General features: G+C 40.8%; 1 protein-coding gene across 6 annotated transcripts in view; it reads left to right on the top strand.

Annotated features, from left to right (window-relative positions):
* The window catches only part of EVI5 (ecotropic viral integration site 5), a 148986-nt gene that overhangs the window by 42761 nt on the left and 79428 nt on the right, over positions 1 to 26797 (top strand). For 4 of the 6 annotated variants that reach the window (XM_075833205.1, XM_075833208.1, XM_075833203.1 and 1 more), the window contains 11 exons: positions 1916 to 2108; positions 3098 to 3322; positions 6185 to 6259; positions 7956 to 8081; positions 10231 to 10374; positions 11381 to 11470; positions 11738 to 11835; positions 12893 to 12953; positions 13564 to 13617; positions 24519 to 24551; positions 25955 to 26101. In XM_075833205.1, the coding sequence (XP_075689320.1) occupies positions 1916 to 2108; positions 3098 to 3322; positions 6185 to 6259; positions 7956 to 8081; positions 10231 to 10374; positions 11381 to 11470; positions 11738 to 11835; positions 12893 to 12953; positions 13564 to 13617; positions 24519 to 24551; positions 25955 to 26101 (1246 nt within the window). The remainder of the gene's footprint in view (positions 1 to 1915; positions 2109 to 3097; positions 3323 to 6184; positions 6260 to 7955; positions 8082 to 10230; positions 10375 to 11380; positions 11471 to 11737; positions 11836 to 12892; positions 12954 to 13563; positions 13618 to 24518; positions 24552 to 25954; positions 26102 to 26797) is intronic. The other 2 variants (XM_075833206.1, XM_075833207.1) reach the window with 2 other exon arrangements.

Here is a 26797-nt window from a genome sequence, read left to right on the forward strand (position 1 = left end):
CATGCGCAGTTCCCACACAGACGCCGTACACGGCAGTCAATGGGACGGGAGCCCTTCGCAGTCCCTATGGGACTGTGGCTGCCGTATTCCATGTCTGTGTGTGTCGTTAATCGACACACACAGAAATGGAACAAAAAATGGCAGCCCCCATAGGGAAGAAAAAGTGTAAAAATAAGAAACAGTAAAACACAAACACACAAATGAATATAAACGTTTTTATTAAAGCACTAACATCTTTAACATGTAAAAAAATTATTTGTGATGACACTGTTCCTTTAAGCTCCTGTTTATTGTACTTGTTTTTATTGTCTCCTGTTTTTGTTAAATCCTTTTTCCTATGTATAGCGCCCTGGAATTAATGGCGCTTTAAAATAGAATAACAAGATTCCTGAGCTAGCTTGACTAAAATCTGCAGAGTACGTTTTTTTTTTCTGTGAGCGAAACCTTTTTTGAGCTCGTTTAGAATCAATAACTTAAAGTTACATTTTAATATATATACTCAACTTTACACTGTTGGTGAGGTTGTTCTAAAATGGGTTGGGGAAATAATTGAAACTAGGATTAGTGAAGTAATTTGTATGGAGGCGTTTGGAGCAATGGCTGTTCCAAGCGGTGTGAGAACCTTTTTCAAGGTGGGGAGTGATTTACATTCACATTATCTGAAAGTCTATTCTGGATTTAGCAGAATACACAAGACTGGAAGTGTTGTCATAGGGAAACTGAAGCAAGAAGGGCTTCAGGCCTGTAACTTCAACTTCACACAGAAATATTGATGGTTGAAAACACCTGCCAAAAGAATTGCATAAAAGCACCATGTGCCAAGAAAAGTAAAATACTTACGGGCACTGAGACCCCTTAAAGGTCACTAGAACAAAGTGGCAGAAGCACTCAGATGAGCACTGGGCGATTTGGTTTCTAAATGGCGCTTCTCTGAAAGCTGATGTAACGGTGTATGGACTCAATAGAAAGTCTATGGGCCCGTACACAGTTACATTGGCTTTCCGAGATAAGCCGATCAGAAACCAAGCGGCTCAGTGCTCACCCGAGCTCTTCTGCCACTTTGTTCTAGTGATTGGTATAGGTCTCCGTGCTCAGACCCCCACCGATCAAAACTTTGGACATGTCACTATGACATGTCAGAAGTTTTCTGAAAGTTTTTAGTTACCCTTTAATAACTAGCAGGACAAGATTTACAAATATATTCTCATATTCCTAATATAAAGTGCAAGGTTGACTAGCTTCGTGTAGATTGTCCAGCTGAGATTAAGGCTGGGCTACACGTTGTGTCGTTACATTACAACTAATGATAGTGAATGTGGCAGTGCTGCAACCTGACAGTTACTGTGTGTGTGTGTGTGTGTGTGTGTGTGTGTATGTATGTATATGTATATAGAATTTTTTTTATTTATTTATTTTTTAATCCTAAAATCTTGCAGTTTTCGCTGTGATCCTCATAATAGACTGACCTTTCCTGTTCTGCTGAGATCACTTTATTATCAACTCAGGCTTGTTTTCAATGAAGGGTAACACCTTTATTATTAAGCTGGAAGCAGAGAACATAGGATCCATCACTGACAATAGGTGATGGACACATCTCTCCTCGCTCTCCCTGCACAGTGACCGCAGCCCAAGTCACAGAGCATGCCCACCACACTCCCATAGAAGTCAATGGGTCATCTCCAGACTGTTAATTATAGTTCATATGGCTGCTGTACAGCATATATCTTAATGCTGTTAACAGAGCAGTCATCAGCTCAGGCAAGCTGACTGCCCCATAATAATTTAAAGAAAATAGAATTAAAAAAACCTAAATTCAGAAAATCAAAATAGATTGGAAAAACAATGTTTCTCTGATTTTTGAATTTTTTGGTTAAGATATTCCTTTTTAAATAGTCAATTTGCTTTTATTTTCCAGGCTGCTGGAGATAGACAGTAAGTCTCTACGATCTGTCAATGGATCAAGAAGAAATAGTGGCTCCTCGCTGGTGTCAAGCTCCTCAGCATCTAGTAACCTCAGTCATCATCAGGAAGAAGATGCCTGGCTGCTCTGGGGTAGAATTGTCAATGAGTGGGAGGAAGTGTACAAGAAGAAGGAAAAGCAAATCAAGGTATTGTTAGTCCTGACTAATGGGTCAAGGTATCGCATTTTGTTGAACAGCACACATACAAAATCAGTCTATCAAAATGAACATAGCCCAAGACTGTATTGGCACAGCTCAGTTCGGTGTAGGTTTCCATTTCTGTTTAGGATTCACTCTTGGTTTAGATCCCCCCCCCCCCCCCCAAAAAAAAGAGAAGCATCCGCGAAATTGTACTATGGGGGCCTAGCATGCTAATCTGGTAGGTGTGAATTCTCCCACTAACCACTCAACTTTCCAAATGTTAAGAAGCATATAAGGCAGTTCCCCTCCCTGCAGTGATCCCTCTTAGCCAGTGTACAGTGTAGCAATGGGAAGCGGTGTCCAAACTCACTTAATGGCACTGCTGTGCCCTCCAGACTAATGTGTCATTGGAGTCCAAGTGGTGTGGAAAGCTGACATTTGATCTCTGAATGCTACTGACTGAGAGGGCTCAATGAGGAAAAGGGAGTTGGTGCATAACCCTATTAGCCTTTTTGGTACACGATTTTTCTTCTAGTTTCGCGATTGGTAATTTCCGTTGCTTTTTAATGTACACTGAAATGGTAGAACATGTTTTAACAATACAAAAAGACATAACTCGTTCATGATCTTGAGAAACTGAAAATGTATCTAAATTGCTACGGTCTCCGCCATCCCTCCCCTGTCTTGACATCCTTTCTAAATTCTGCCCTGCCAGCATCCAGCTGATTACCATGGGTCTGGCTGCTATGGGCACCTGTGAGTGGCCATACATTTCCTCTGTGAATGTATTACACGGGTGCCCATCCAAATGAATGGGCGACCATTTTTAACATATGGTTGTGCCAGTCCTCTAGAGCACACCAAGGCTTTGCATATGCATTTGAACAAGCATGCAACAATACAACTGAGTTTTTAATAGTCGGTCTATTAAACTGTAATCTGTTCGATAGTACAGTTATCGTAATATTTCTGTTTATTTTATAAATTTTTTGCAGGAATTTGTCAGAAAAGGGATCCCTCACCACTTTCGTGCAATCGTATGGCAACTATTATGCAATGCTCAAAATATGCCAATTAAAGAGCAGTATTCCGAACTCTTAAAAATGACTTCACCGTGTGAAAAACTCATCAGAAGAGACATTGCCAGAACATACCCAGAGCATGATTTCTTTAAAGAGAAGGATAGTCTTGGGCAAGAAGTTCTGTTCAATGTCATGAAGGTTGGTGTTGGAGATGTTTCTGTATTTGCTTTCTATAGTGTACATGCCAAGGCCTTCTTAATACAGAATCCTAATTCTAAGATTGTGGGCGGAGACATGTAAATTGTTCTATTATGCATTCATTCTGCGTGTTTAAATAGTGTTAGCGTCCCTCACAACTACAGTAACGTCATTTTACATTCGGGCTGGGCAATTAAGACCTGAATAAAAAGCACGATTAAAGGAACATGTAACCTCGATCTATTTAGGCCACACCCCCTTTTTGCATACCACGCCCCCTATTTGCAAGCTGCCCCATTGAAGTAATATTTATTCCCTGAGCCTGCTGTATACTACTGTATATAATATACACAGACACTACTCCCCCCCCACATTATATTGCCCCCATAGTGCTCCCCACACAATATAATGCCCCCATAACTGCCCTCCACACTGTATAATGCCCCCCATAACTGCCCTCCACACTTTAAAATGCCCCCCATAACTGCCCCCAATAGTACCTGATAAAAATAATATACGTACTCCCCTAACCCCATTCTAATGACGAGAGGAGGAGATCCCTCTGGTCGGAGTAACTCGGCGCAGACCGACACAATGACATCACTGCCTCTTGTCCAGCGATGCATAGAGAATGGTAGAGCCGGGACTTTACGATCCACTGCTCTTCCATTTGGTTTCAACTATATCTGTGTGCTGAAGATGCAGATACACTTTAAACCGGGAGAAAATAATTGATAAAGCTGAAATTCGCAAGAGGACGTCTATTTTAATTGCGCTGATTTTCGATTAATTGCCCACCTATTTTACATATACTTTAGGCCTCATGCACACGACCGTAAAAACTCCCGTTATTACGGGTCGTAATTACGACCCGTAATAACTGGCTCATAGACTTCTATTGGCGACGGGTGCCTTCCCGTTTTCTCACGGGAAGGTGCCCGTGCCGTTGAAAAAGATAGAACATGTCCTATTTCAGGCTGTAATAATGGCACGGACAGTCCATAGAAGTCTATGGAGCTCTCGTAATGACGGGTGGCTACATGTGTGCACCCGTCATTACGGCAGCGTTGCTAAGCGACGTCAGTAAATAGTCAAGTCACTGTCCAGGGAGCTGAAAGAGTTAACTGATCGGCAGTAACTCTTTCAGCACCCTGGACAGTGACTGCCGATCAGTATAAACCTGTAAAAAATAAAAATAAAAGACTTTCATACTTACCGACAACTTCCTGCTTCCTCCAGTCCGGTCTCCCGCCCGTTGCCTTGGTGACGCGTCCCTCTCGACATCCGGCCTGACGTCCTGGATGACGTTTCAGGCCATGTGACCGCTGCAGCCAATCACAGGTCAATCACAGGCTGCAGCGGTCACATGGACTGCCGCGTCATCCAGGGATGTCGGGCTGGATGTGAAGAGAGGGACGCGTCACCAAGACAACGGCCGGGTAAGTATGAATTTCTTTAACTTTTATTACAGAAAAGGCTGTCCCTTCTCTCTATCCTGCACTGATAGAGAGAAGGGGCTGCCGATTAGTGCCAAAAACGTGCCCGTAAATACGGGTGGAATACGGGTGACACCGGACCCATATGTACGGGCACGGGTTCGTAAATACTGGTGCAAAACGGGTGGAATACGTGTGACACCGGACCCGTATTTACGCCAGTATTTACGGGTGGGAAAAAATACGGTCGTGTGCATGAGGCCTTAGTCTTCAGGAAATGGTATGTACAAGCTGATCTTCTGATTTACTGGTTATGTAAATAGTATACACCTAGTGGTTTTTAAAAACTAGAAGCTTTTCGGTTTAATACTGGTGCCCAGTTATTAGTATTGTGTCCTCTTAACCCAGTGACTAATTTTTTGTTGAAGAAAACCGATATAAACACAGGACACACTTGTATATAGAAACTGATCACTTTATTGTGCATACAAATGCTTTCAAATTTATACATATAAGAAAAAAACATCAAGAGCACATGGTGGGGGCTGAGGTGGTAAAATGTTTTTGTTAAAGAAATATATAGATAGAAACTTTTTCCACATGTTCCGATGCTATATCACCCCTATGTATAACATAAGTAATGGCTGTACCTGTACATTGCCAAAATACAACACTGATGAAAGGATATTATAGCAGGAGAACTAATAACTGATCTATACCAACCTCAGCCCACCACAGAGCCCCAACGTACGTTTCGCCCAAGGGCTTTGTCCGGGGGATCAAATTTATTTTTATTTTTTTCCTGAAGAGAGGAATCCTCTGCCTAACTATTTTTAAGAAATATGATTAAATGGGTGTAGACAAACCAAAATCGGCCCTGTAGTCTGCTGATCATTACCGGTACGGGTTCAGAAAAATCAGGCTGTTCCAGCAATGGGAAGCTGCAGCCAACCATACATAAATTATAACATGCTGGCTTTTTAAATGAACGGTTGAACATATACTAGTAATACATAGACGGGCTTGGTCCACCAGAGCCACTTGTTAGCAACTTTCCGGCGGGCTCTCTATGATGTTCATATGCCTTAATATGGCATATGAAGAGGGGTTGCCTACATGAGAACCCCTTCAAATACTGCGTTCTCAGACAGGGGAATAGTATGCTATGACTACTGTTAACGTATTTTTTTCCACTTTTCGCTGTCTGTACAGTACTAATCCATCTATAAGCTGGACAGCGGAGTTGTTGCTGGCAGTCTGGTTGCTAGGAATTCTCTGCCTAACGACTGCAGTTGTAGTTCACATTGGTTGTCTGTTTGAAATTAACAATATTAACATTAAATAATGTAAACACATACATACATACATACATGTTGTGACTTTTTTTTTTTCCCGCCCCTTTTTTTTTTCTTCTTTTTGTATTCAGGCATATTCCTTAGTAGATCGGGAAGTTGGGTATTGCCAGGGAAGTGCTTTTATTGTGGGTCTCCTTCTTATGCAGGTAAGCCTAGTATTGTAATATATTTATGATAAAGTTTATTTTTCCCAAGGTTTTCCAACGACTCCAATATTTCCAGGGGTTTTTTTTTTCTTAAGAAATATGCACACCTTCTGAACCTTTCCAGCGCCTTCTTTTTTTTCCGCACTGTGGTGTCCAAAACTGTACCTTGTATTAATCACAATATAATATCAGATTATCATGACTTTCTTTCACAGCAATGTGATCTTCTGCTTTGCTTTTCTTGCTGTTTTGTAAGGGCCTGTTCACATCAGCGTTGGCTTTCCGTTCCGGGGTTCCGTCAGAGTTTTCCATCGGGTGAACCCCCGCAACGTAAAGTTAAAATGAAACCACAGCATTCCGTTTCAGTCACCATTGATATCAATGGTGACGGAAGCATTACTAATGGTTGCCGTTCGTCACCATTCCGGCAGATTTCAGTTTTTCCGGCGGAATTAATAGCGCAGTCGACTGCGTTATTGATTCCGTCGTTAAAACGGAAACCTGCCGGAAGGTGACGAACGGAAAGCATTAGCAATGTTTCCGTCACCATTGATATCAATGGTGACTGAAACGGAAGCTGTGGTTTCATTTTGACTTTCCGTTGCGGGGTTCACCCGACGGAAACCTCCGACGGAACCCCGGAACGGAAAGCCAACGCTGATGTGAACAGGCCCTTACAGTTATTGTATGCGCAGGCAACGTTTTGTCAATATTGCATTTCATCTGTCATTTAACCGCCCACACTTTCAACTCATTACCGGTTTCCTGAATGATAATTGGTTTATTTATGATACAACCAATAGAAATCTGCCCCATTGGTTGGAAAACGGATTGTTCATACTTAATACTTTCTCAGGCATATTCTAAACACTAGTTATCGTGGTGCGGGCAATGACCAATATTTCATTCGTACAAATTTATTTTTCTGTAGGAAATACAACTCTAGTAATGTTGGCTACCAGTGCCAAACTGCTGATATTGGAGTACAACATGTGATACCTGTAACCGGTCACAGAGTAGTGTTAACACTTGTATTTTGTATTGTAGAGACACAACGTTGACACTGTAGACTTTTAGTGGTCCTATGCTTTCACGTATTAGCTGAACCATTATGAATGTACCATTATTTTCCAGTAAGAAGTGATCCAGTCTGTAGTCTTAATTTTGTTGGCACTACATTGTGTTGTGACAGCATTGACTGTTATATTGAGACAATTGCTTAATTTGGCTATACATCCGAGCATGTGCTACCAGCATACTCTTATTAATTACTCCTGCCTGGAGCCGAAATCGGGTAGTAGAATACAAATACCCTGCAGTCCTAAAGGGGTGGTCGCATCAGGACAACCCCTGTCCTTATACCTTGTAAGGGCATATGGAGGTCATAGAGCATGCGACCCACTTTAAGTGCCAGAACGGAGAGCCGCTTTTACAGAGTAGCTCCCACCCTGGCAGACTCGGCACATCCATGCATTATATGGACTTTATATAAATTTAAATGGCCGGCATGTAATGCTACATATGCGTGGCTGGCTGTTTCTTCACCTATTGATAACAGCTGTTGACTGGGGGTCAGAGATGCCGGCGGTGGTCTTTGAGACACAGCCCCTTTAACTAAATAGGAGTATATCAATTTAATATTCCAAGTTTAGCAGTCCTTTCATTGTCTTATGTTTCAATGTCTTGTTTCTTCTAGATGCCAGAAGAAGAAGCTTTTTGTGTATTTGTTAAATTAATGCAGGACTATCGCCTTCGGGAGCTCTTTAAACCCAGCATGGCTGAGCTGGGCCTGTGCATGTATCAGTTTGAATGCATGATTCAGGTGAGGTTCACACTCGTCACTCCTTACATTCCAGCTCCATTAGACCGCAGAAAGCATCAAATCACCCATGTACATTGCAGAGCTGGAATGTGGTTTGCACTTCCTTCCAATTCAATTTCTTTACAACACTAGTACATGACTGAGATTACTATAAAATCCCCTTGTAATTCTAAAACTCCCTCTATGCTGCTGAAGTGAAATGAAATGTTTCCTCTCAGAATCATTAGGGGACACCGCACCATGGTATATGTCCTTGCCACTAGGAGGCTGACACCAAGTGTTGACTCTCCCATCCCCCCCACTCCAGCTATACCACTCCAACATGCGACTTGCCATGAGTACGGACGTGCGATACGTCTGAAACGCGTAGGCTACTTGATGCATTCACCCCCATATGCAGTTTGGATTTTAAATGCTGACTATAAAGTTTGTAGAAGCCTTCTTTTTTTTAATTGCGCTGGATCCAAGTTTTCTTTTACCTGCCTGTTACCTCATCGTGTGTCACCACGAGGATCCGTCCGCAGATTGGATTCACAGACTCGGACCAGTGAGCTGGAGGATCCCCCCCCCCCCCCATTTTTTTTTTGCTTGTTTACATTCCTATTCTATGCTGTCAGTTGGCGCATCATGGGCGGTATGTCCTCAAGCTTTAGCATCTCTAGTGTGCAAGGCCGACGCCTGGTCTTCGGTATATACTGTTGCTACGTTCTATCTGGTGCACACCATGGCCTCCTCCGATAAGTCTGAGTTGTAGGATTCTTCAGGCTGCTGTGGGCCGCATGGCAATTCTCATTTTAGTTCCCTCCCTCTGGGACTCCTTTAGGACTTCCTATAGTGCTGTTTTCCTCCAGAACACTTTTTTTTTTATTTCTTTAATAAAATGGTCTAGAGTCCTTCAAGTTTGTTTTTTTTTCTTTTTTTTTCTTTCTTTCTCTGGACTACAATAATGTTTTTATGTGTAAAGTTTCAGGTCTCTTATTTTAAGTTGATCTCCTCCTTTTTCTCCTACTGCTTTTGCACGAACTGTATGGCCTAATGTATGTGGGAGGAGCCACCCTTTATGTCTACTTTGTGTCGGCCTCCTAGTAGCAAGGGCTTATACAATGGTGCTGTATCCCCCAATGTATCCAGTGAGAAAAGGATTTTACTGTGAGTACAAAAATTAGATTTTCTTAAAGAAGCACTCTAACAGAGAAAAAAATTCTGTCCCCCTTCCCCTGTTTAAAAAATGTGATTAGGTGAAATGTAGTGAGGTGTATTCGCTTACACCTTAGGCCCTGTTCACATCAGCGTTGCCCTTACGTTGAGGGGTTCCGTCCGAGGTTTGTCTGGTTAACCCCTCAACGGAAAGGCAAACGGAAACCTTCGCTTACGTTTGCATCACCATTGATCTCAATGGAGACGGATACTTTGCTAATGGGGTCCGTTGTTGTGACGGAATAAATAGCGCAGTCTGTTGCGGTGACAAACGGAAACCATAAGTAAAGTATCCGTCACCACAGGGCAGTGATGGTGAACGCTGGAAACTGCAACAAACTGTGCTGTGAAAACCTGGTCTTGGTTATTTCTAGTGTGTGACCATTCTACCAAAATCAGTTACTGGAAAATTTCAAAAGTTCGTTCATGTAGCTGATAATGATCGGCATGGATTTTGGGGGAAAACAAATCTGCGGTATGCCTATTATGTCACATCATTTTTAATGAATAGGTTGACATCCGTGGCAAAATTTGCGTGCAACATGAAAATTTGCCCTGGATATGTGGCAGAATGGTTGAAGTAGCATCTAAATCAGTAATCGTACGTAAAAATACAATTATGGCAATGCGCAATATTTGCAACAGGGAAATGTAGGCTTCTAATGTATGCCCCTTTAATGACTAGCGTCCCGATTGTGAAAAATATCGACATCATTATTATTACATGTATATCTCCAAAGTTCGTGTTTTTTTTAAACCGGTTACAAAAATTGCCCCAAATTATACATTACTACACTACTTTTTTTTATTTTTTTTCCTACCTATTTGCTTTAAAACCCGATTTTGTTCTAAGATGCACATGCAGATTGATGAAATCCGCTACAGACAGGTTTAGCGTGATTATTAATTTTATCCTGTATTGATGATCACCAATATTCACTTTTTCTTACAGGAACAGCTGCCAGAGATATTTGTGCACTTTCAAGCCCAGAGTTTTCATACCTCCATGTACGCTTCTTCCTGGTTTTTGACTATTTTTCTTACAAGTTTTCCACTACCAATCGCCACAAGAATTTTTGATATATTTATGTCTGAGGTAAGAAAATACAATATGAAGGAATGAATGACAAAGAATCCCTACTCAATCGACTCACACCCACTCCCATTTCTAACTATTGACTTAACACATTTTTAAGAAAAGATTGTTATGCTTCATGATGTATTTTCAGGCAACATTCGATTAGTATACTTTGTGTGCCGCGTCGGGAGTCTGCGGGAACCAGTGTCATTGAATAGTTCTTCTCATTACAACGACCCATGTCATAAGCCGTTATGGATGTCCTAAAGGAGATTCCACATCTGTCACCTACGAGCCAGAGAAGAGAGCTGTTGTAAACAGTCAATGTGTTTTATCTATGGATGGCCATTTATTTAAATGGCAGTAATGTAACACTACATTTCTCTTGTAGCAGCTGCTGCTGAGTAAATGTGTGGCAATCCGGAGCCTCCCCTGCTGACCAAAAGTGATAGCCAAGGGGTCCTGAAGCTGGACCTGTGGTGATCTGCGGATTGCCAGGACACCTTCAATAGATGTGGGCCTCAGCTTAGCAGTTTCCGTAACTCCCATAGAACAGAACTCAGAAGATTTCAGGCAGGGACTGCCAGCGGCCACCTCACCAGACGTTAAGTGACCATTGTTCTCGACCGATGTGGGTCCAAGAGTTGGGACCTGCATCGATCAGACATTAATGGCATGTCCCGTGGATATGCCATAGAAGTCTGAGATTGGAATAACCCTTTAAATATAGGGATAACCTCTTTCAGATTGGAGTTGCGGCTTCAACTGATTTTGGCCTGAAAAGCTGCAACCTTTTCTTCCCATGCAGGAGAAATGCAATATTAAAGGGTGGCTCTCCCTTGTGGCTAATTGAGTGGGGCAGGGGGTTTCTTTGAGACAACCACATTAACAATATCCACGTAGACAAATGAGAAATTACACTTAAAGTTTGCATAACTAAGAAAAACTGGACAGTGTCTTTTGACTGGTGTGCATTTGGTTTTTTATGATCATTTCAATATTGATCCCCTTCTTTTATTTCTAGGGTTTAGAGATTGTGTTTCGGGTAGGCCTTGCTGTTCTTCAAATGAACCAGGCTGAATTAATGGAGCTGGATATGGAAGGGATGTTACAGGTAACGTATTGGAATTCTATTCTGCAGTCATTTGCATTTTTAATTAAATTATCTGAAAAACCATTTGAGATCTCTGCCCAGATCCTTTAGATAATTTACGATACTACTGTATTTTGCTTGTCAATCAGATTTAATTGGTCCTAATCACTAACCTGGTCATTCCTAGTCCTTATATGAATAGGAATCTGAAATGTTTACTTAGTCATTAGCATGGATCTGACTGTTCATCTCGGCATGCGTGTAATTGAACTATAATTTCTCTTGCAGCACTTTCAGAAGGTCATTCCACATCAGTTTGATGGAGGTCCTGAAAAGCTAATTCAAGCAGCTTATCAAGTGAAATACAATGCAAAAAAGATGAAAAAGTATGAGATTACTTGAGTTTGTTCAAATTTGTTTGTGTAATAGTCGCCATCGCGCTTATTATATTTGAAAGTTAGAGGACCAATCGGTTCTGAGAAAAAACACAAAGTGACAGATGAAATAGACTTCATATATATGAAATCAAAATCTGGTCTTCTCATCGTCTCTGGGAGACACCAGATACTGTATAGAATTGTCCCCCTCACACTTGAAGGACAGAGTGGAGTTTTATGCTCCGATCTGGTCAGGATTAGGAGAAGGAGAATAAATGGCACCAGTATCGTATCAGTTTGTTTCTCCATAGAAGAAATTGGGAGAATAGATTCCCCCAGCATTTCAATAGGTGACGAATCCCCAAAACGCAAATTGGCTGAAAAATTCTTACCCCTAGCCAGGAGCCGAAACTGTGTTCATACAAAATATTGTTCATTATCAGCCTCCATAATACAATTTCACTGTGTATTACGCAGCACCGATAGAGAAGAATACAGCTTCAAAAACGGTTAATCTGCTAGAAAAGGAGACCGCTGCTTGTAAAGGGTTAGACTTTATTCACATGGAATTTGCACTCGAATTCCAACTTGAAATTAGTCCGCCTCCACGTGAATTACGTCTTCCATTCTTGTCAATGGGAACTCCACGTTGCGGATAAAAGGAAACGATACATCGCCCCCTATTGAAGTGTATGTCAATAAAGTAACAAGCTGGTTTCGTAACAAAATTGTAAAAAAATTAAATGTTTTACGTAAATTTTTTTCATTTATGGGACACTTTTTTTATTTTGTGTCACTGAAGTGTGTCTTTCACTGCCAGTGTCTTAGTATGCAGACTAGTGCTGACTCAAAATAGAGCAGTGGTCTATGGTAGCAAGTCCGAGCCCCTCTGTCATTGTTCAAGTGCAGATTAAAGCGTAAAAGCGTCATCTGTGGTTGCCGTAGAGAACTTTTCTACGCCAGTTTTTATAAATGAAATCTTTGTTTTTCGTACACAACTGCTACAATGGGACTTGTTTTGTCTTCCTATTCTTGTTACTCATGATGGCGTTTTGTGTTATTTTAGATTAGAAAAAGAGTACACTACAATAAAAACAAAGGAGATGGAAGAGCAAGTTGAAATCAAGGTATAAAGTAATAGAATATTGTGACCGATTTTTTTTAAAATTTTTCAGCATTTAAAATAAATTCTGTGGTTATGTAACATACCAGAGCCCCTAACGCTTTCACTCTGGTCACCCTAATGGAGGTTTCCAAGGTTGCTCTGTATATTTCTTGGGTCTCATTCAGATGAGCATAATACTCGTCCGTGTGCTGTGCGGTCAAATCACTGACAGCACACGGACCCATTCATTTCAATGGGGCTATTCAGACATGCATGAGTTTTCACGCAGCGAGAGTCTGTTGTGTGAAACTCACTGCATGTCCTATATTGGTGCGTTTTTCCGCACCTAGTCGCCCGTTAAAGTCTATGGGTGCGTCAAAACCACGACATTTATGTGCTGTCCGTGTTTCACGAAATCCGTTACAAGAGAAATAAAAAAATAAAATACTTGCACAGACGTGAAAATCGCATGCTACACGCAAAGCACACTGATGCTACACGCAATGCACACTGAAATTAAATTTAGAAAAAACTGAATTTTTTACACTCGCAAATCGCACATGTTCGTCTGAATGTAGCCTTGGAAATTGCAGGTTATTGTACTTAAAACTGAATTATATTTGTTCTTTCAGAGGTTGCGCACAGAGAACAGACTGCTGAAGCAGCGCATTGAAACCTTGGAGAAGGTAAGATTTTGAAAAGATTCAGAAGTTTTTAAATTGAGTAGAATTGCCATTTTTAAGATTTGATGTTTCCAGTGTTTGGTTGTCTTGCACGCTTTTTCACCTGCGCCCTCTGACTGAAATGTCACTTTAATAAGTACATTATGCATCCATGTTGATAAACTGCAGTTCTTATGCTGGGCAAAGCTCAACTTGACAGTAAAGCAAAAAGTTAATTTGGAGTCTTTGTGTTTTAATTGACAGAAAAATTCTTTTTGGAGTGAATGATAAATAAGTATTGGGTGCAAAGTGCCATTTTCTTAACTGTATAAAACAATGTAAAACTATTTATTTAAAAAAATTAAGTCGCAAAAATCAAATATGTCATTAACCCCTGAGATGGTAGTCACTTGGATGTAAATATGTTAATGTACCTCCGACCACATCTCCTGACGAAGTTTAATAGAGAGAGAGTAGATGGTTTGGTTGCATAGTCAATTGTTAGACAACTTCTCAGTGAGGTCATTTTGAATGCCCTCATTGAAAAGGTTAAACGTTGCTGTGAACATTTGGTGAATAAATCCAATTTATTTTTTGAGTCCTGCTTATTAGCTACTTGATCTGTGATTCGTAAGGAGAGGTCGCTCCTCGAACCTCTGCTCCCACCGTTTGTATAATTTATTTTTATTTTTTTTTGCTTCATAAATTTTCCAACATAGTATTTATTAATACATATATAAATTATTTGTTCTAAAAGTAGTACAAATTAGGGGTTTCTATGCAGGTGTTTTATCCTGTCCTTGGCTAACATATGGTCAATTCATGAAGCTGCAAAACAGTGTGCAGAAGATCACACTGTAATGGCGGATTTACACGAACGTGTAATATGTACGTGCAACGCGCGTCGCACGGACCTATGTTAGTCTATGGGGCCGTGCAGACAGTCCGTGATTTTCACGCAGCGTATGTCCTCTGCGTGAAACGCACGACATGTCCTATATTTGTGCGTTGTTCGCGCATCACGCACCCATTGAAGTCAATGGGTGTGTGAAAATCACGCATGCCACACAGGCACCTCCGTGGGACGCGCGTTTTTCACGCAACAGCAGTCAAAACTATGATTGAAAACAGAAAAGCACCACGTGCTTTTCTGTTTACAAACATACAAACAGAATGTCATCATGATGGCGGCTGCATGAAAATCACGCAGCCGCGCACCATATGGTGATGACACACGGAGCTGTTAAGCGCAAAACACACACACTCGTGTAAATCCGGCCTAATTTATACAGTCTTTTTTTTGTTTTTTTTTAATAACATATTCTGTTTGGTCTAGATCTTAGAACTTGTGGATCCACATATGTATGATCATGTGTTTTATTTACGTGTGCAACCTATGTGATGTATAGACGTGCGCATTCTCGGAGCCCTTGATCTGTAATTTGGTGACATCATGAGAACTTTGTTTGTATTACAGCATGTTAACCCCTTAGTGACCAACAGTACGCCTTTTTACGTTCCTCACTAATGGGCTTTAGGCTAATGCGACGCCTTTTAACGTGATCGCATTAGCCTAAAGTAGCGCCGAAATTAAAGATCGGGGCTCCGTTCTCTCAGCTACCGGAGGTAGCTGAGAGTTCGGGGCAACGACCAGAGACTATAACGAGTGGTCTCTGGTCACGTGATCGCCGTGAATCGCTATTTCACGGCGTTCACGCTAAACCGGCGGATAATCGCCACTTCTCTCTCCTCTCATGGAATAACTCCTTAGAGAGGAGAGAGAACGGGTAAATAGTGCGCCCCCCCCCCGTCCGATTCCCCTTCATGTCCGATTCCCCCCCCCCCAAAATGGCGCCCGAGTGCGCTTTGCATAACTTACCTGTGTCGTCATCTGGCACAGCAACAATCAGGGACCGTTGTGACTGGTCCCTGATCAGGTGATCTCTGTGATAAAACCTATCACAGAGATCACTGACAGTTATTTTCAAAACACAGCCAGGACATGGGCTGTGTTTCTCTCTCCTCCCATTGTAGTTGTTCTGAGAGGAGAGAGAAATCAGTCTAAGTCCTGTGCTGTGAAGAAAGAAAAAAAGTGATAAAAAATCATCGTTCTTATACATACATATATATATATATAATATATCAAATCTATATTAGCGTCAGCGCTAGATTAGCGTCAGCGCTAGTTTAGCGTTAGTGCTAGTTTAGCGTTAGTTCTAGTTTAGCGTTAGTGCTAGTTTACCGTTAGTTTAGCGTTACTTTAGGGTTAGGGCTAGTTTAGCGTTCGTGTTTAGGGCCGTTTAGAATTAATTTTACGTCTGTTATATATAAAAAAAAAAATATATATATAAAAATATATATATATATATATATATATATATATATATATATACATACACATCTATAAATATGTCTCAGCGTATGTACAGCGCGGAGCAAGCCTACGCCTTGCTATGTTCCGACACTTCTGAAAGCGAAACAGACACCGCTTCAGAATTTGTTCCAGACAGTGACAGTGACGATTTTAATTCCACCGCTGAACCCCATAGTCCTATGGTGGTGGATACGTCAGTCGCTGTAGAGGTGTCAAGTGCAGGGCCGAGTGTTGCAGTCCCTCCCGTGATGTGGGATCCTGCACTATCATTTTCCCCCCAAGTACCCCAATTTGAAGTGACCCCAGGAATTAGTGTCGACGTCCAAAATTTTACCCCCTATAATTTTTTTAATTTATTTATATGTGATACGGTCCTAGACTTGATAGTCCAGCAGACTAATCTGTATGCTAGGCAGTTTGTTCTACAAAAGCCTGCATCTATGTACTCCAGAATGTGGAGCCCCACAAGTGTCCCAGAAATAAAAAATTTTTTAGGCATTACCCTCAATATGGGTTTGGTTAAAAAACCCTCTGTCCGGTCCTACTGGACTTGTAGTGCTGTCCACGCTACCCCTGTATTTGCAGCAGTGATGTCCAGAAACCGCTATGAGGCCCTAATGCGATTCATGCATTTTACTGATAATTCCCAAGTCCCCCCAAGAAGTGACCCAGCTTATGATCGGCTTAATAAATTAAGGCCATTAATCACCCTTCTAAATGATTTATTTTTAAAGTTGTACACCCCTGACAAAAATTTGTCAGTAGATGAATCGCTCATGAGCTTCAAAGGGCGTCTTTCCTTTCGTCAATTCATCCCTTCCAAACGAGCCAGATATGGGGTGAAATTGTACAAAGTTTGCGAGAGCACAACGGGTTACACCTGCGGTTTCAAAATCTATGAAGGCAGGGACTGCCAAATTTATACCCCAGGCTGCCCAGAAACTATTGCCACCTCTGGCAAAATTGTGTGGAACCTAATGGAGCCATTTCTGCACAAGGGGTACCACGTCTATACAGACAATTTTTATACCAGCGTTGCCCTTTATAAAGCCCTCCATGCTGCAAATACAGGGGCCTGTGGGACAGTACGGAAGAACAGAGTGGGACTCCCACAACAGTTGGTGTCCAGGCGTTTGGGAAAGGGAACATCCATGGCCCTTGCAAGTCAGGAATTGCTTGCAGTGAAGTGGGCCGACAAGAAGGATGTCTACATGCCGTCCACCGTACACACGGACACCACTGTGGCAATTACGGAGAGGGGGGCTACCACTGCAAAGCAGAAACCTGTCTGTGTAACAGACTACAACAAATTTATGGGGGGTGTAGACCTTTCCGACCAGGTGCTTCAGCCTTACCTGGTGAAGCGCAAAAATAAGGCCTGGTACAAAAAGGTAGCAATCTACCTCATCCAGGTTGCTACCTATAACAGTTTTGTTATTTTCAAAAAAGCCCAAGGAACGCTCACTTTCCTTCAATTTCAGGAGAAGGTCATTGAGCATCTCCTTTTTGAGTCCACTATACCGGCACAATCCTGCGAATCTGAGGATGTGCGCAGGCTTTCAGAGCGCCACTTTTTACACCCTATTCCCTCCACTGAGACCCAAAAATATCCCCAAAAAAGGTGTCGGGTATGTAGCAGGCATGGCAGGAGGAGGGATACCCGCTTTTATTGCCCCATGTGTCCATCAAAACCAGCCCTTTGTAACTATCCCTGTTTCGAAACCTTTCACACGGTTGCAAATTACTAGAATTTAACGCAAAAAAAAATAATGGGTTGGGGGCCTTTTTAGGGAGTCAATTTCTTTATATTTTCTTTTTAGTTCGTGGGCTTTCCAAGTAGGGATTATTTCTTGTGGGAGAGGTTGTAGAGCACATTTTTTTCAGACCGTGAAACTAATTTTACCCCTTATGATTTTTTTTATTTATTTGTGGGTGATCAAGTGCTGGAATTAATTGTCCAGTACAAAATCCCACATCCACAATTTTTTTATTTTGACTGTTCTTATGACTATGTCCTGCCACATACAGCTGTTACATTCCTAATTCTGTACCGTGATACGGGCATGATCTTTTTTTTTTATTTGGAGGATCTCTAATAATTGAGCTGTTCCTTATCAATACACCATGGGCTTTGTTACGGTTCTTCTGGAAATACTGACATCATTTTGGGGATTAGTGATCCTTTACTGTTCCTATAGATGGTTTTGGACACTGTCCTTTTATATATTCTGTAGGTGATTGGTTGTTTTGTGCACATAGCGGTTCCTACCTTGCCGGGCAGGGGTCTGTTATGGTGTACCGCGTCACTTGGCACATTCGTCCCTCATAAGGATTGATGGAGCTAAAGAGACGTTGTACAACCAGTCACTGAAAAAAAAAATCCTTGTCATGACAGCCCTGCAGGTGTTCTTCTATCTAGTGAACAGACTCGAGTTTGCAACATAGTTGGATACATTTTCCTCCATTTGTTTGAAGATTTTGCCCGTCACTCCAGTACAGTTTATTTTTTCCTCTCTGACTGATTTTATATTAGGACAGAATTCTGTCCACAATGACATCATAATGGCACCAACTGCTTCTTCAGCAAGACATAGTCATAAGTACAGGCAAATACGTCTATAGCAACATGTATCCGTTATGAATACACGGCTTCACTTCTATTCTGTGCCGCACAAATTTATTAATGTGGCGTATTTCTAACAAAATAACCTTCTACCACGTCTCCTCTATTTCATGTGGAAACGTAATAAAAGCTTGAAGAAAACATTATATACCCATAGTGTCTGAAATGATACCCATTATTTCCTCATTTAAAAAATTTTTGGTCCGCATGCCCACTACACCACTAGATGAATACCTTTAGGGGTTTAGTTTTTAAAATGGGGTCATTTCTGCGTGGTTTTTTTTTGTTCAGGCAGCTCAATGCCTCTAAATGCATGATATGGGGCCTAGAATTTATTCAATTGTGCCCTGAAAGCCAAAGGGTGCTCCCTCTCTTTTTGGCCCAGCCACAGGTCTAATAAGCAGATTATGGCAACAATGAGTATTTTTGAAAACAGGAGAAACAGGGTGATAGATTTTGGGGTGTGTTTCTTCATTTTCATGTTCGCTTTACAAAGAAATCGGTCTTCAAAGTGATACTTTTATATAAAAAGTGTTTTTTTTATTTTATTTCACCAGCTATGCATTAAATTTAGCAAAAAACTGTGGGGTCAAAATACTCACTACACCCCTAGATAAATACCTTAAGGGGTCTAGTTTTCTAAATGGGGTCGTTTATGGGGAGTTTCTATCGTTCTGGTAGTTCAAAACCTCTCCAAATGTACAGTGGGGCCTAAAACATTTTCAAGCAAAATATGAGTCCTGAAAGCCACCGGGTGCTCCCTTTCTTTCGGGCCCTGCTGTGTGTCCAGGCAACACATTAGGGTCACAATGGGGGCATTTTTGAAAACAGGAGAAACAGGGTGATAGATTTTGGCGTGTGTTTCTTCATTCTTATAGTCGCTTTACACAGAAATCGGTCTTCAAAGTGATACTTTTATGAAAAAAGTTAAATTATATTTTTTTATGCCTGCTTTGCATGAATTCTTACAAAAAAACTGTGGGGTCAAAATACTTACAACACCCCTTAATAAATACCTTAAGGGGTCTAGTTTTCAAAATGGGGTCACTTGTGGGGGTTTCCACCATTCTGACACCTATGAGCCTATGAAAACCTGGCTTGGTGCAGGAAAACAAAATGTACTACAAAATTTATAAAATTATTACTTAACTTGTAAGTCCTCTAAATTGCTCAAAAATTATTTTTTTTTTCAAAAGTGCTGCCAAAATAGAGTAAAGAGATGGAAATATATATTTAATAAAAAAAATTGTACAGTATGTGTGTACATATGTGACATATTGCAGTTAAAAATAGGGAAAAATGATAATTTTTACAAAATTTCTTCAATTTTTCTATTTTTTAAGTTATTAACGCAAATCGTATCAGTCTACTTTTACCACTAAAATAAAGTACAACATGTGACGAAAAAACAATGTCAGAATTACTTGGATATTCAAAACTTTCACAGAGTTATTCTCTGATAAAGTCACACATACCAGATTTGACAAATTTGGCTTGGTCATTAAGGTCCAAACAAGCTTGGTCACTAAGGGGTTAATAGTGCTTACATGTCAATATTAGAACAATTTAAAAATAAAATAATCTGTCAACTTAAAATGGCATAACCTCACCGGTTACCTAGTACGTACGATTCCAACGAAATGCAACCCGCCCCAAAGCCCTACAAAAAAACCTAATTTTGTATGCGCCTTCTTTGGAAATAACGGATTGTTACTGACTCAGGGACGTAGCCTAACAGCTTCCTGAAACTCCATTTCATGAAAGAAAAGAGGTTGTAAAGCAATACAGATAAGGACACACTATTGAAATATTCCTTTATTGCATTGACATATCTATTTTTATGCATCATTGTTGTGTAAACTTTTGCCTCTTAAAAAAAAAAAACCCAAAAACAAACAATGAATATAGAGAAAATCTTAGGACCTAGACATACTGCTTGGCTGAGCATCCTATCATTTGTTTGGCGTTGTTGTTGTGCAAAAATCAATACATTGGAATGGGTCAATATCCTATAACTGGTGTTGACCTGTATTTAATATGACTGAACTACAAGAAAACAACCAAACACTATTTCAGACTTTTTTTTTTTTTTTTTTTTTTTTTTAGGAAGCTTTTAGAATTCATAGTGTATATAATCCATGCTCTTTATATCACGTGAATGATCTCTCTCTGTACGGTCTGTGGAATTTTTGATGTTGCACGACATTCTATGCACTTGCTGAAACCATTAAACCTCCTTTGAAATTTAATTTTAGAAATCGTTGTTGGTGCATTTTCTGAAATTATGGATGTCACAGTTCCCTCCCCCTCAGTCTGATTTACCCTTATGCTTTGCATTGCAAAATACAGTACTGTGCAAAATTGTAGTCAATCATGGAAAAAGGCTCCAAAGTAAGAATACTTTCAAAAATAATTTTTTATCAATTAGCAAAATACAAAGTGAATGAACAGAAGAGAAATCTAAATTAAATCAATATTTGGTGTGACCATGACATGCCTTCAAAACCACATTAATTCTTCTATGTACACTTGCACAAACAAAGTCATGTATTTTGTAGATTATAATCCGGTGTATGATTAACCAATGTGTAGGTTGAAACGGTTATTAGCTGTAACAGAAACAGCTGTGTAGAAGGCTTAAAACTGGGTGAAGAACAGCCAAACTCTGCTACAAAGATGAGGTTGCGGAAGACCGTTTCATGTCACAGATTCACCATGGCAAGATTAAGCACAGCCACAAGACACGGTATTTTTGCCTGGGAGAGACCTTGTTGATACAGTATAGAGTTCAAAGCAGACTGGGGTTTCATGATGTGCTGTTCAAGCTCTTTTAAAGAAGCACAAAGAAACGGGCAACATTGAGGACCGTAGACAAAGTGGCCGGCCGAGGAAACTTAGTGCAGCAGATCAAACACATCATTCTTCCCTTTGAAATCTGAATATATCCAGCAGTGCCATTAGCTCAGAACTGGCAGAAACCAGTGGGACGTGGTACACCCATCTCCTGCTCGGAGAAGTCTGGCCAGAAGTAGTCTTCATGTAAGAGTTGTAGCAAAAAAGCATTCGCTTCAATGTGGCAACAAGGCCAAGCGAATCAACTATGCACAAAAACATAGGAACTGGGGTGCAGAAAAATGGCAGCAGGTGCTCAGGACTGATGAGTCAAAATGTAAAATATTTGGCTGTAACAGAAGGCAGTTTGTTCCCCCAAGGGCTGAGGAGTCGAACAATGAGTTTATACGGATAATAGTGAAGCATGATGGAAGTTCCTTGCAAGTTTGGAGCTGCATTTAAGCAAATGGAGTTGCGGACTTGGTCAGGATTAATGGTGTCCTCAATGCAGAGAAATAGACAGATACTTATACATCATGCAATACCTTCAGGCTCCAAATTTTATTCTGCAATAGGACAACGAACCCAAACATACAGCCATAGTCATTAAGAACTGTCGTCAGCGTAAAGTAGACCAAGGAGCCCAGGAAGTGATGATATGGTCCCCACAAAGCCCTGATCTCGACATTGAGTGTGTCTGGGATTACATGACGAGACAGAAGGATTTGAGGAAGCCTACATCCACACAAGATCTGTGGTTAGTTCTCCAAGATGTTTGGAACAACCTCCATGCCGAGTTCCTTCAAAAACTGTGTGTAAGTGTACCTAGAAGAATTGATGATGTTTTTGAAGGCAAAGGGTGGTCACACCAAATATTGATTTTTGCTTTAGATTTCTCTTTTGTTCATTCACTTTGCAGTTAATTGATAAAAAAAATAAATCTAACTCTTCTATTTATGAAAGCATTCTTACTTTGCAGCATTTTTCCACAACTGCCTGAAACTTTTGCACAGTACTGTATATCCAGCATTCTTCTGACTCCTGAGCACCATGTTTATGACGGACCCTAATTTACTTAGATAATACTGGGCTGGTTCATGTACTGCCCATCACCTATGCTGACTTGTGGACAAGCAAGATAGGGGCAGCCTGGCAGTGGACCATCTAAGATCACGATTATGTGACCTCCAGATCATGGTTTTTCCAGACCGTTATATTTTCTATCCATGGCTGAATATTTCTTGACCGAGGCAGAAAAGCTTGCCAGCAGAAAAAAGTAGGAAAAGTTTACCTACTACTCTCCCCTGGAATATGTTCCTCTTTTGTCAGCAGGTATGGAGCTGTAAAAAATATAGCCTAAAAAATAATGTTATGTCAACGGACCCTCAAGGCTTGTTCAAGCGGCGTTTTGTCAGCCAGAAAAAAATCTGCCTCAAATTCCTTCAGGAATTTTGACGCAGATTTAGAAATGTCAGTGTTTGTTTTTATTTTTGTTTTTTTGTGTGCGGTTTCTGCATCAAAATCTTTGCCAAAAAACGCAGTGTGAACTGACCATTAGTCTGGTTCCAATCGAATCGTACAGGAAAAGCCTCCGTTTGAAATTAGAGGTATAAGGTACAGTAGAGCCCCATAGACTTCTTTGGGTTTCATAATATGGCGTTGTACAACTTGGAGGCTTTATGGAACTGTAATATGTCCGTGTGAATGAGCCTTTCGTTAGACTTTAAAGAGGCTCTGTCACCAGATTTTGCAACCCCTATCTGCTATTGCAGCAGATAGGCGCTGCAATGTAGATTACAGTAACGTTTTTATTAACGTGTTTAAAAGTAAAAGTCCAAGTGGGCGTGTATTATGTGCGTACATCGGGGCGTGTTTACTACTTTTACTAGCTGGGCGCTCTGACGAGAAGTATCATCCACTTCTCTTCAGAACGCCCAGCTTCTGGCAGTGCAGATCTGTGACGTCACTCACAGGTCCTGCATCGTGTCGGACACATCGGCACCAGAGGCTACAGTTGATTCTGCAGCAGCATCAGCGTTTGCAGGTAAGTAGCTACATCGACTTACCTGCTAACGCCGATGCTGCTGCAGAATCATCTGTAGCCTCTGGTGCCGATGTGTCCTCGCTCGTCTGACACGATGCAGGACCTGTGAGTGACGACACAGCGTGATCTCTCGAGAACACGGCTGTGTCTGCACTGCCAGAAGCTGGGAGTTCTGAAGAGAAGTGGATGATACTTCTATACACAACGCCCAGCTAGTAAAAGTATTAAAAACGCCCCGATGTACGCACATAATACTTTTACTTTTAAACACACCCACTTGGACTTTTGCAAGCCTCATTTGCATAACTACAAAAATGGTCATAACTTGGCCAAAAATGCTCGTTTTTTAAAAATAAAAACGTTACTGTAATCTACATTGCAGCGCCTATCTGCTGCAATAGCAGATAGGGGTTGCAAAATCTGGTGACAGAGCCTCTTTAAAGGGTATAGTTATGCCTTACTGGCTTTAGTTTCCAATTTTAAAGGGGCTGTCCAGTCCTCAGGATAGGCCATCAATATGTAAACTGTGGGTGTACGACTCCCGGCACCCCCCGCCGGACAGCTGTTTCAAAGGGGCCGCAGCACTCCTACAAGCGCTGCTTCTCCATTTGCCTACTGCTGACACGCTTGTAGCTGCGGTTCACAGTATTACAGCCTTCTCCCATTCACTTCACAGTATTACAGCCTTCTCCAATTGAACAGCCGCTACAAGTGTATGTGACTCAGTGTGAGCAGTAAAGGAAATGAAGCATAAGCAGCCTTCATACAAGCCCTGCGGACCCTTCAAACAGCTGATCGGCAGGGGTGCCAGGAGTTGGCCCCTGACCAGTCAGATATTGGTGGCCAATGCTGTGGATAGGCAATCACTTTTTTGGGAATGGACAACCCATTTTAACCAAATGTATTCCTTCATTTTATAGTTCTCAATGTCAAAGAAGGTAGCATTACCTGCTCACCCTACACACACATTTTTTTTTCTTTAAATAGTTCCTTGTTACTTTTGTTTTTCATCTCTTTTCTGAAACTCCTTTCTGAATTTTTCCTTTCTATAGGAAAGTGCTTCCTTGGCAGATAGATTGATCCAGGTATAGTCACTACATGTTGTCCTCAATAACAACCAATCCCAGTTAATACAGTTTTGTTTTTTTGTTCTAGCTTTCCTGTTTTTTTGTTTTTTTTTCTGGGGTATGATGCATGTATTGAAACATGCATCTGTTTATAATGTGCCCCTTTTAACATTCAAATATTTTTTTTTATTTATTTATTTTTTTTAATTTTCTAAATCCTGTTGAACTGCACGCTGCCTAATCCGGTGTGTCTAACTCATTTTTAATGAAGAAAAAAAAAATCTTAAAATTTATGGTCCCACAGAATTAACCTTTTTCTTAATTGATCAAACAAAACTAACTGCATTGCATGATCTAAGTTTGATCATTTTGCATGATTTTAATCCCTAATTGGAATGTCATCTATCATCTTCATTGTGCTTGCTCCATTTTAGCTTATGTAAACCACCTTTAATAATACAGTCCAGAATGCATAAAGATCTTGAGATGGGGACGTTAAAGTGAGGTTGTTGTGTAAACTTTATGGAGGCAGCCGTTTTGTGAGCAGAACCAAGATGAGCGGGAAAAAAAAGAAAAAAGTTAATAAATTGGTAGTACCTCAGCAGAACATGATGGCAAACAGGAGACACGGTGATTAAATAGCTTTTCTCCATAAAATTATACAAATAAATTAAAAAACAATTACAACTATTTTAAATTTTGAGTACCTTCTTGTAAAACTTGGTGATAACCAATATTGCTGTCTTTTTAGCTGCCATAGGGGTTGTCACTTAGCTCTCCTGGAGTCCTGAATGGCAAATTTGCATGGTTATGCAACTGTATGGGATCTTTGGATTTGTCTCTGTAAAAATCAAGATAACCCTTGGGGACCTGTAACTGTTGTCGCCCAGCTGTCCCTGGACTAGGAAATTTCTCAGTAACTAAGAAATGGTTGAATTGAGTTTTTAAGAAAATCGACAGTTGACCATGTCAGGGATCTGTACGTAATGATTAATTTGATATGTTCAATAGAAGCTGTTCATTAAAAGGGGTTTCATGGAAAGAAATGAAGCCGATCCCTCGTGATCAGCTGATATCCAAGTATAGCTTCTTAATCCTCCAAAGATCACCTGATCCGTCAGACATTTTCACTGCCGGGTCTGTCAGAACCGCAAATACTTGGTGGTGTCTCCATCCCTGGCTCGTAGAGGGGGGGGGGGTTCCCAAAGAATATGAGGGAGGGTTGTCTTAGCAAAACAAACCTTTTAATCGACTGGAAATGAGTGACATCGTGAATATTGATTCCTCCGGCATAACGGCTGCCTCTATTTTGTTTACGCAACGTGTACACTTTGCTATTGAACAAATGTGCTTACAGCCGTACTCTCAAGGTTTATATAATTCATCTGGATTGCTCAAAAACCTTAAAATTATGTCCAAAGGGACAAGTGACAAGGGCCCAGGAGGCAGAGGAAAACTACCTCATTAAACGGGAGCTGGCTACCATGAAACAGCAGAATGATGAATCCAGCTGTAAGCTGGAGCAGGCTCACCATGCCATCGGCGAGCTGCGGCAACAACAGCATTCGGTAAGGAGCCCGGCTGCACTTTGTCTGACCTGTGCTTGACTCTACTTTCCTCTCTGCAGACCTCACAGATGATTGTTTCTTGTGGTGTTTGGAAATGATTTTGATTTTCACTTAATAATTGAACAGCCTGTAACTATTGATTTATGTTTTTTCCCTAGCTGTCTAAAAAAAACAAAAAAAAAACAGTTGCACCTCCAATGCTAAAAAAAAAAAAAAAAAAAAAGGAAACCTTTTAGTATGTTCGGTCCGCATGCAGTTTGCTTCATGAATTCTGTTTGTGTAAGTTGGATGAACCAGCATCGGCTATTAAGCATCTGAGTAGATTTGCAACCTTGGCAGATGATGACGGTGAAGAAGCAGTAATTGTTGTTTCCTTACCTTAGTGACTTTAATGATAAAAAAACGACCGCATACGAAATGGCGATTGGTTTTTACATAGGGTGTCACAGTGCAGATTCCCATTAAAAGTTAAAACTGCAGGGTTAAACACATGGTTTTGGCACACTTATATTGTAGCTATAATCCGTACTAGTATGTCAGGCACACCCGAGAGCTCGCTACTATTCCAACATTGTCTAAGTAAATACTTGACTTTTTGGACTCTCCAATTTCCAGCATAAAGCAAGACATTCCCACAAAGGCTGACCTTTTAGGGTATATTTACATATGGGGGGGGAAATTCAGACTGCAGAGATC

This window comes from Rhinoderma darwinii, chromosome 7 (genome assembly GCF_050947455.1).
Source record: "Rhinoderma darwinii isolate aRhiDar2 chromosome 7, aRhiDar2.hap1, whole genome shotgun sequence".
NCBI classification, from domain to species: domain Eukaryota; kingdom Metazoa; phylum Chordata; class Amphibia; order Anura; family Rhinodermatidae; genus Rhinoderma; species Rhinoderma darwinii.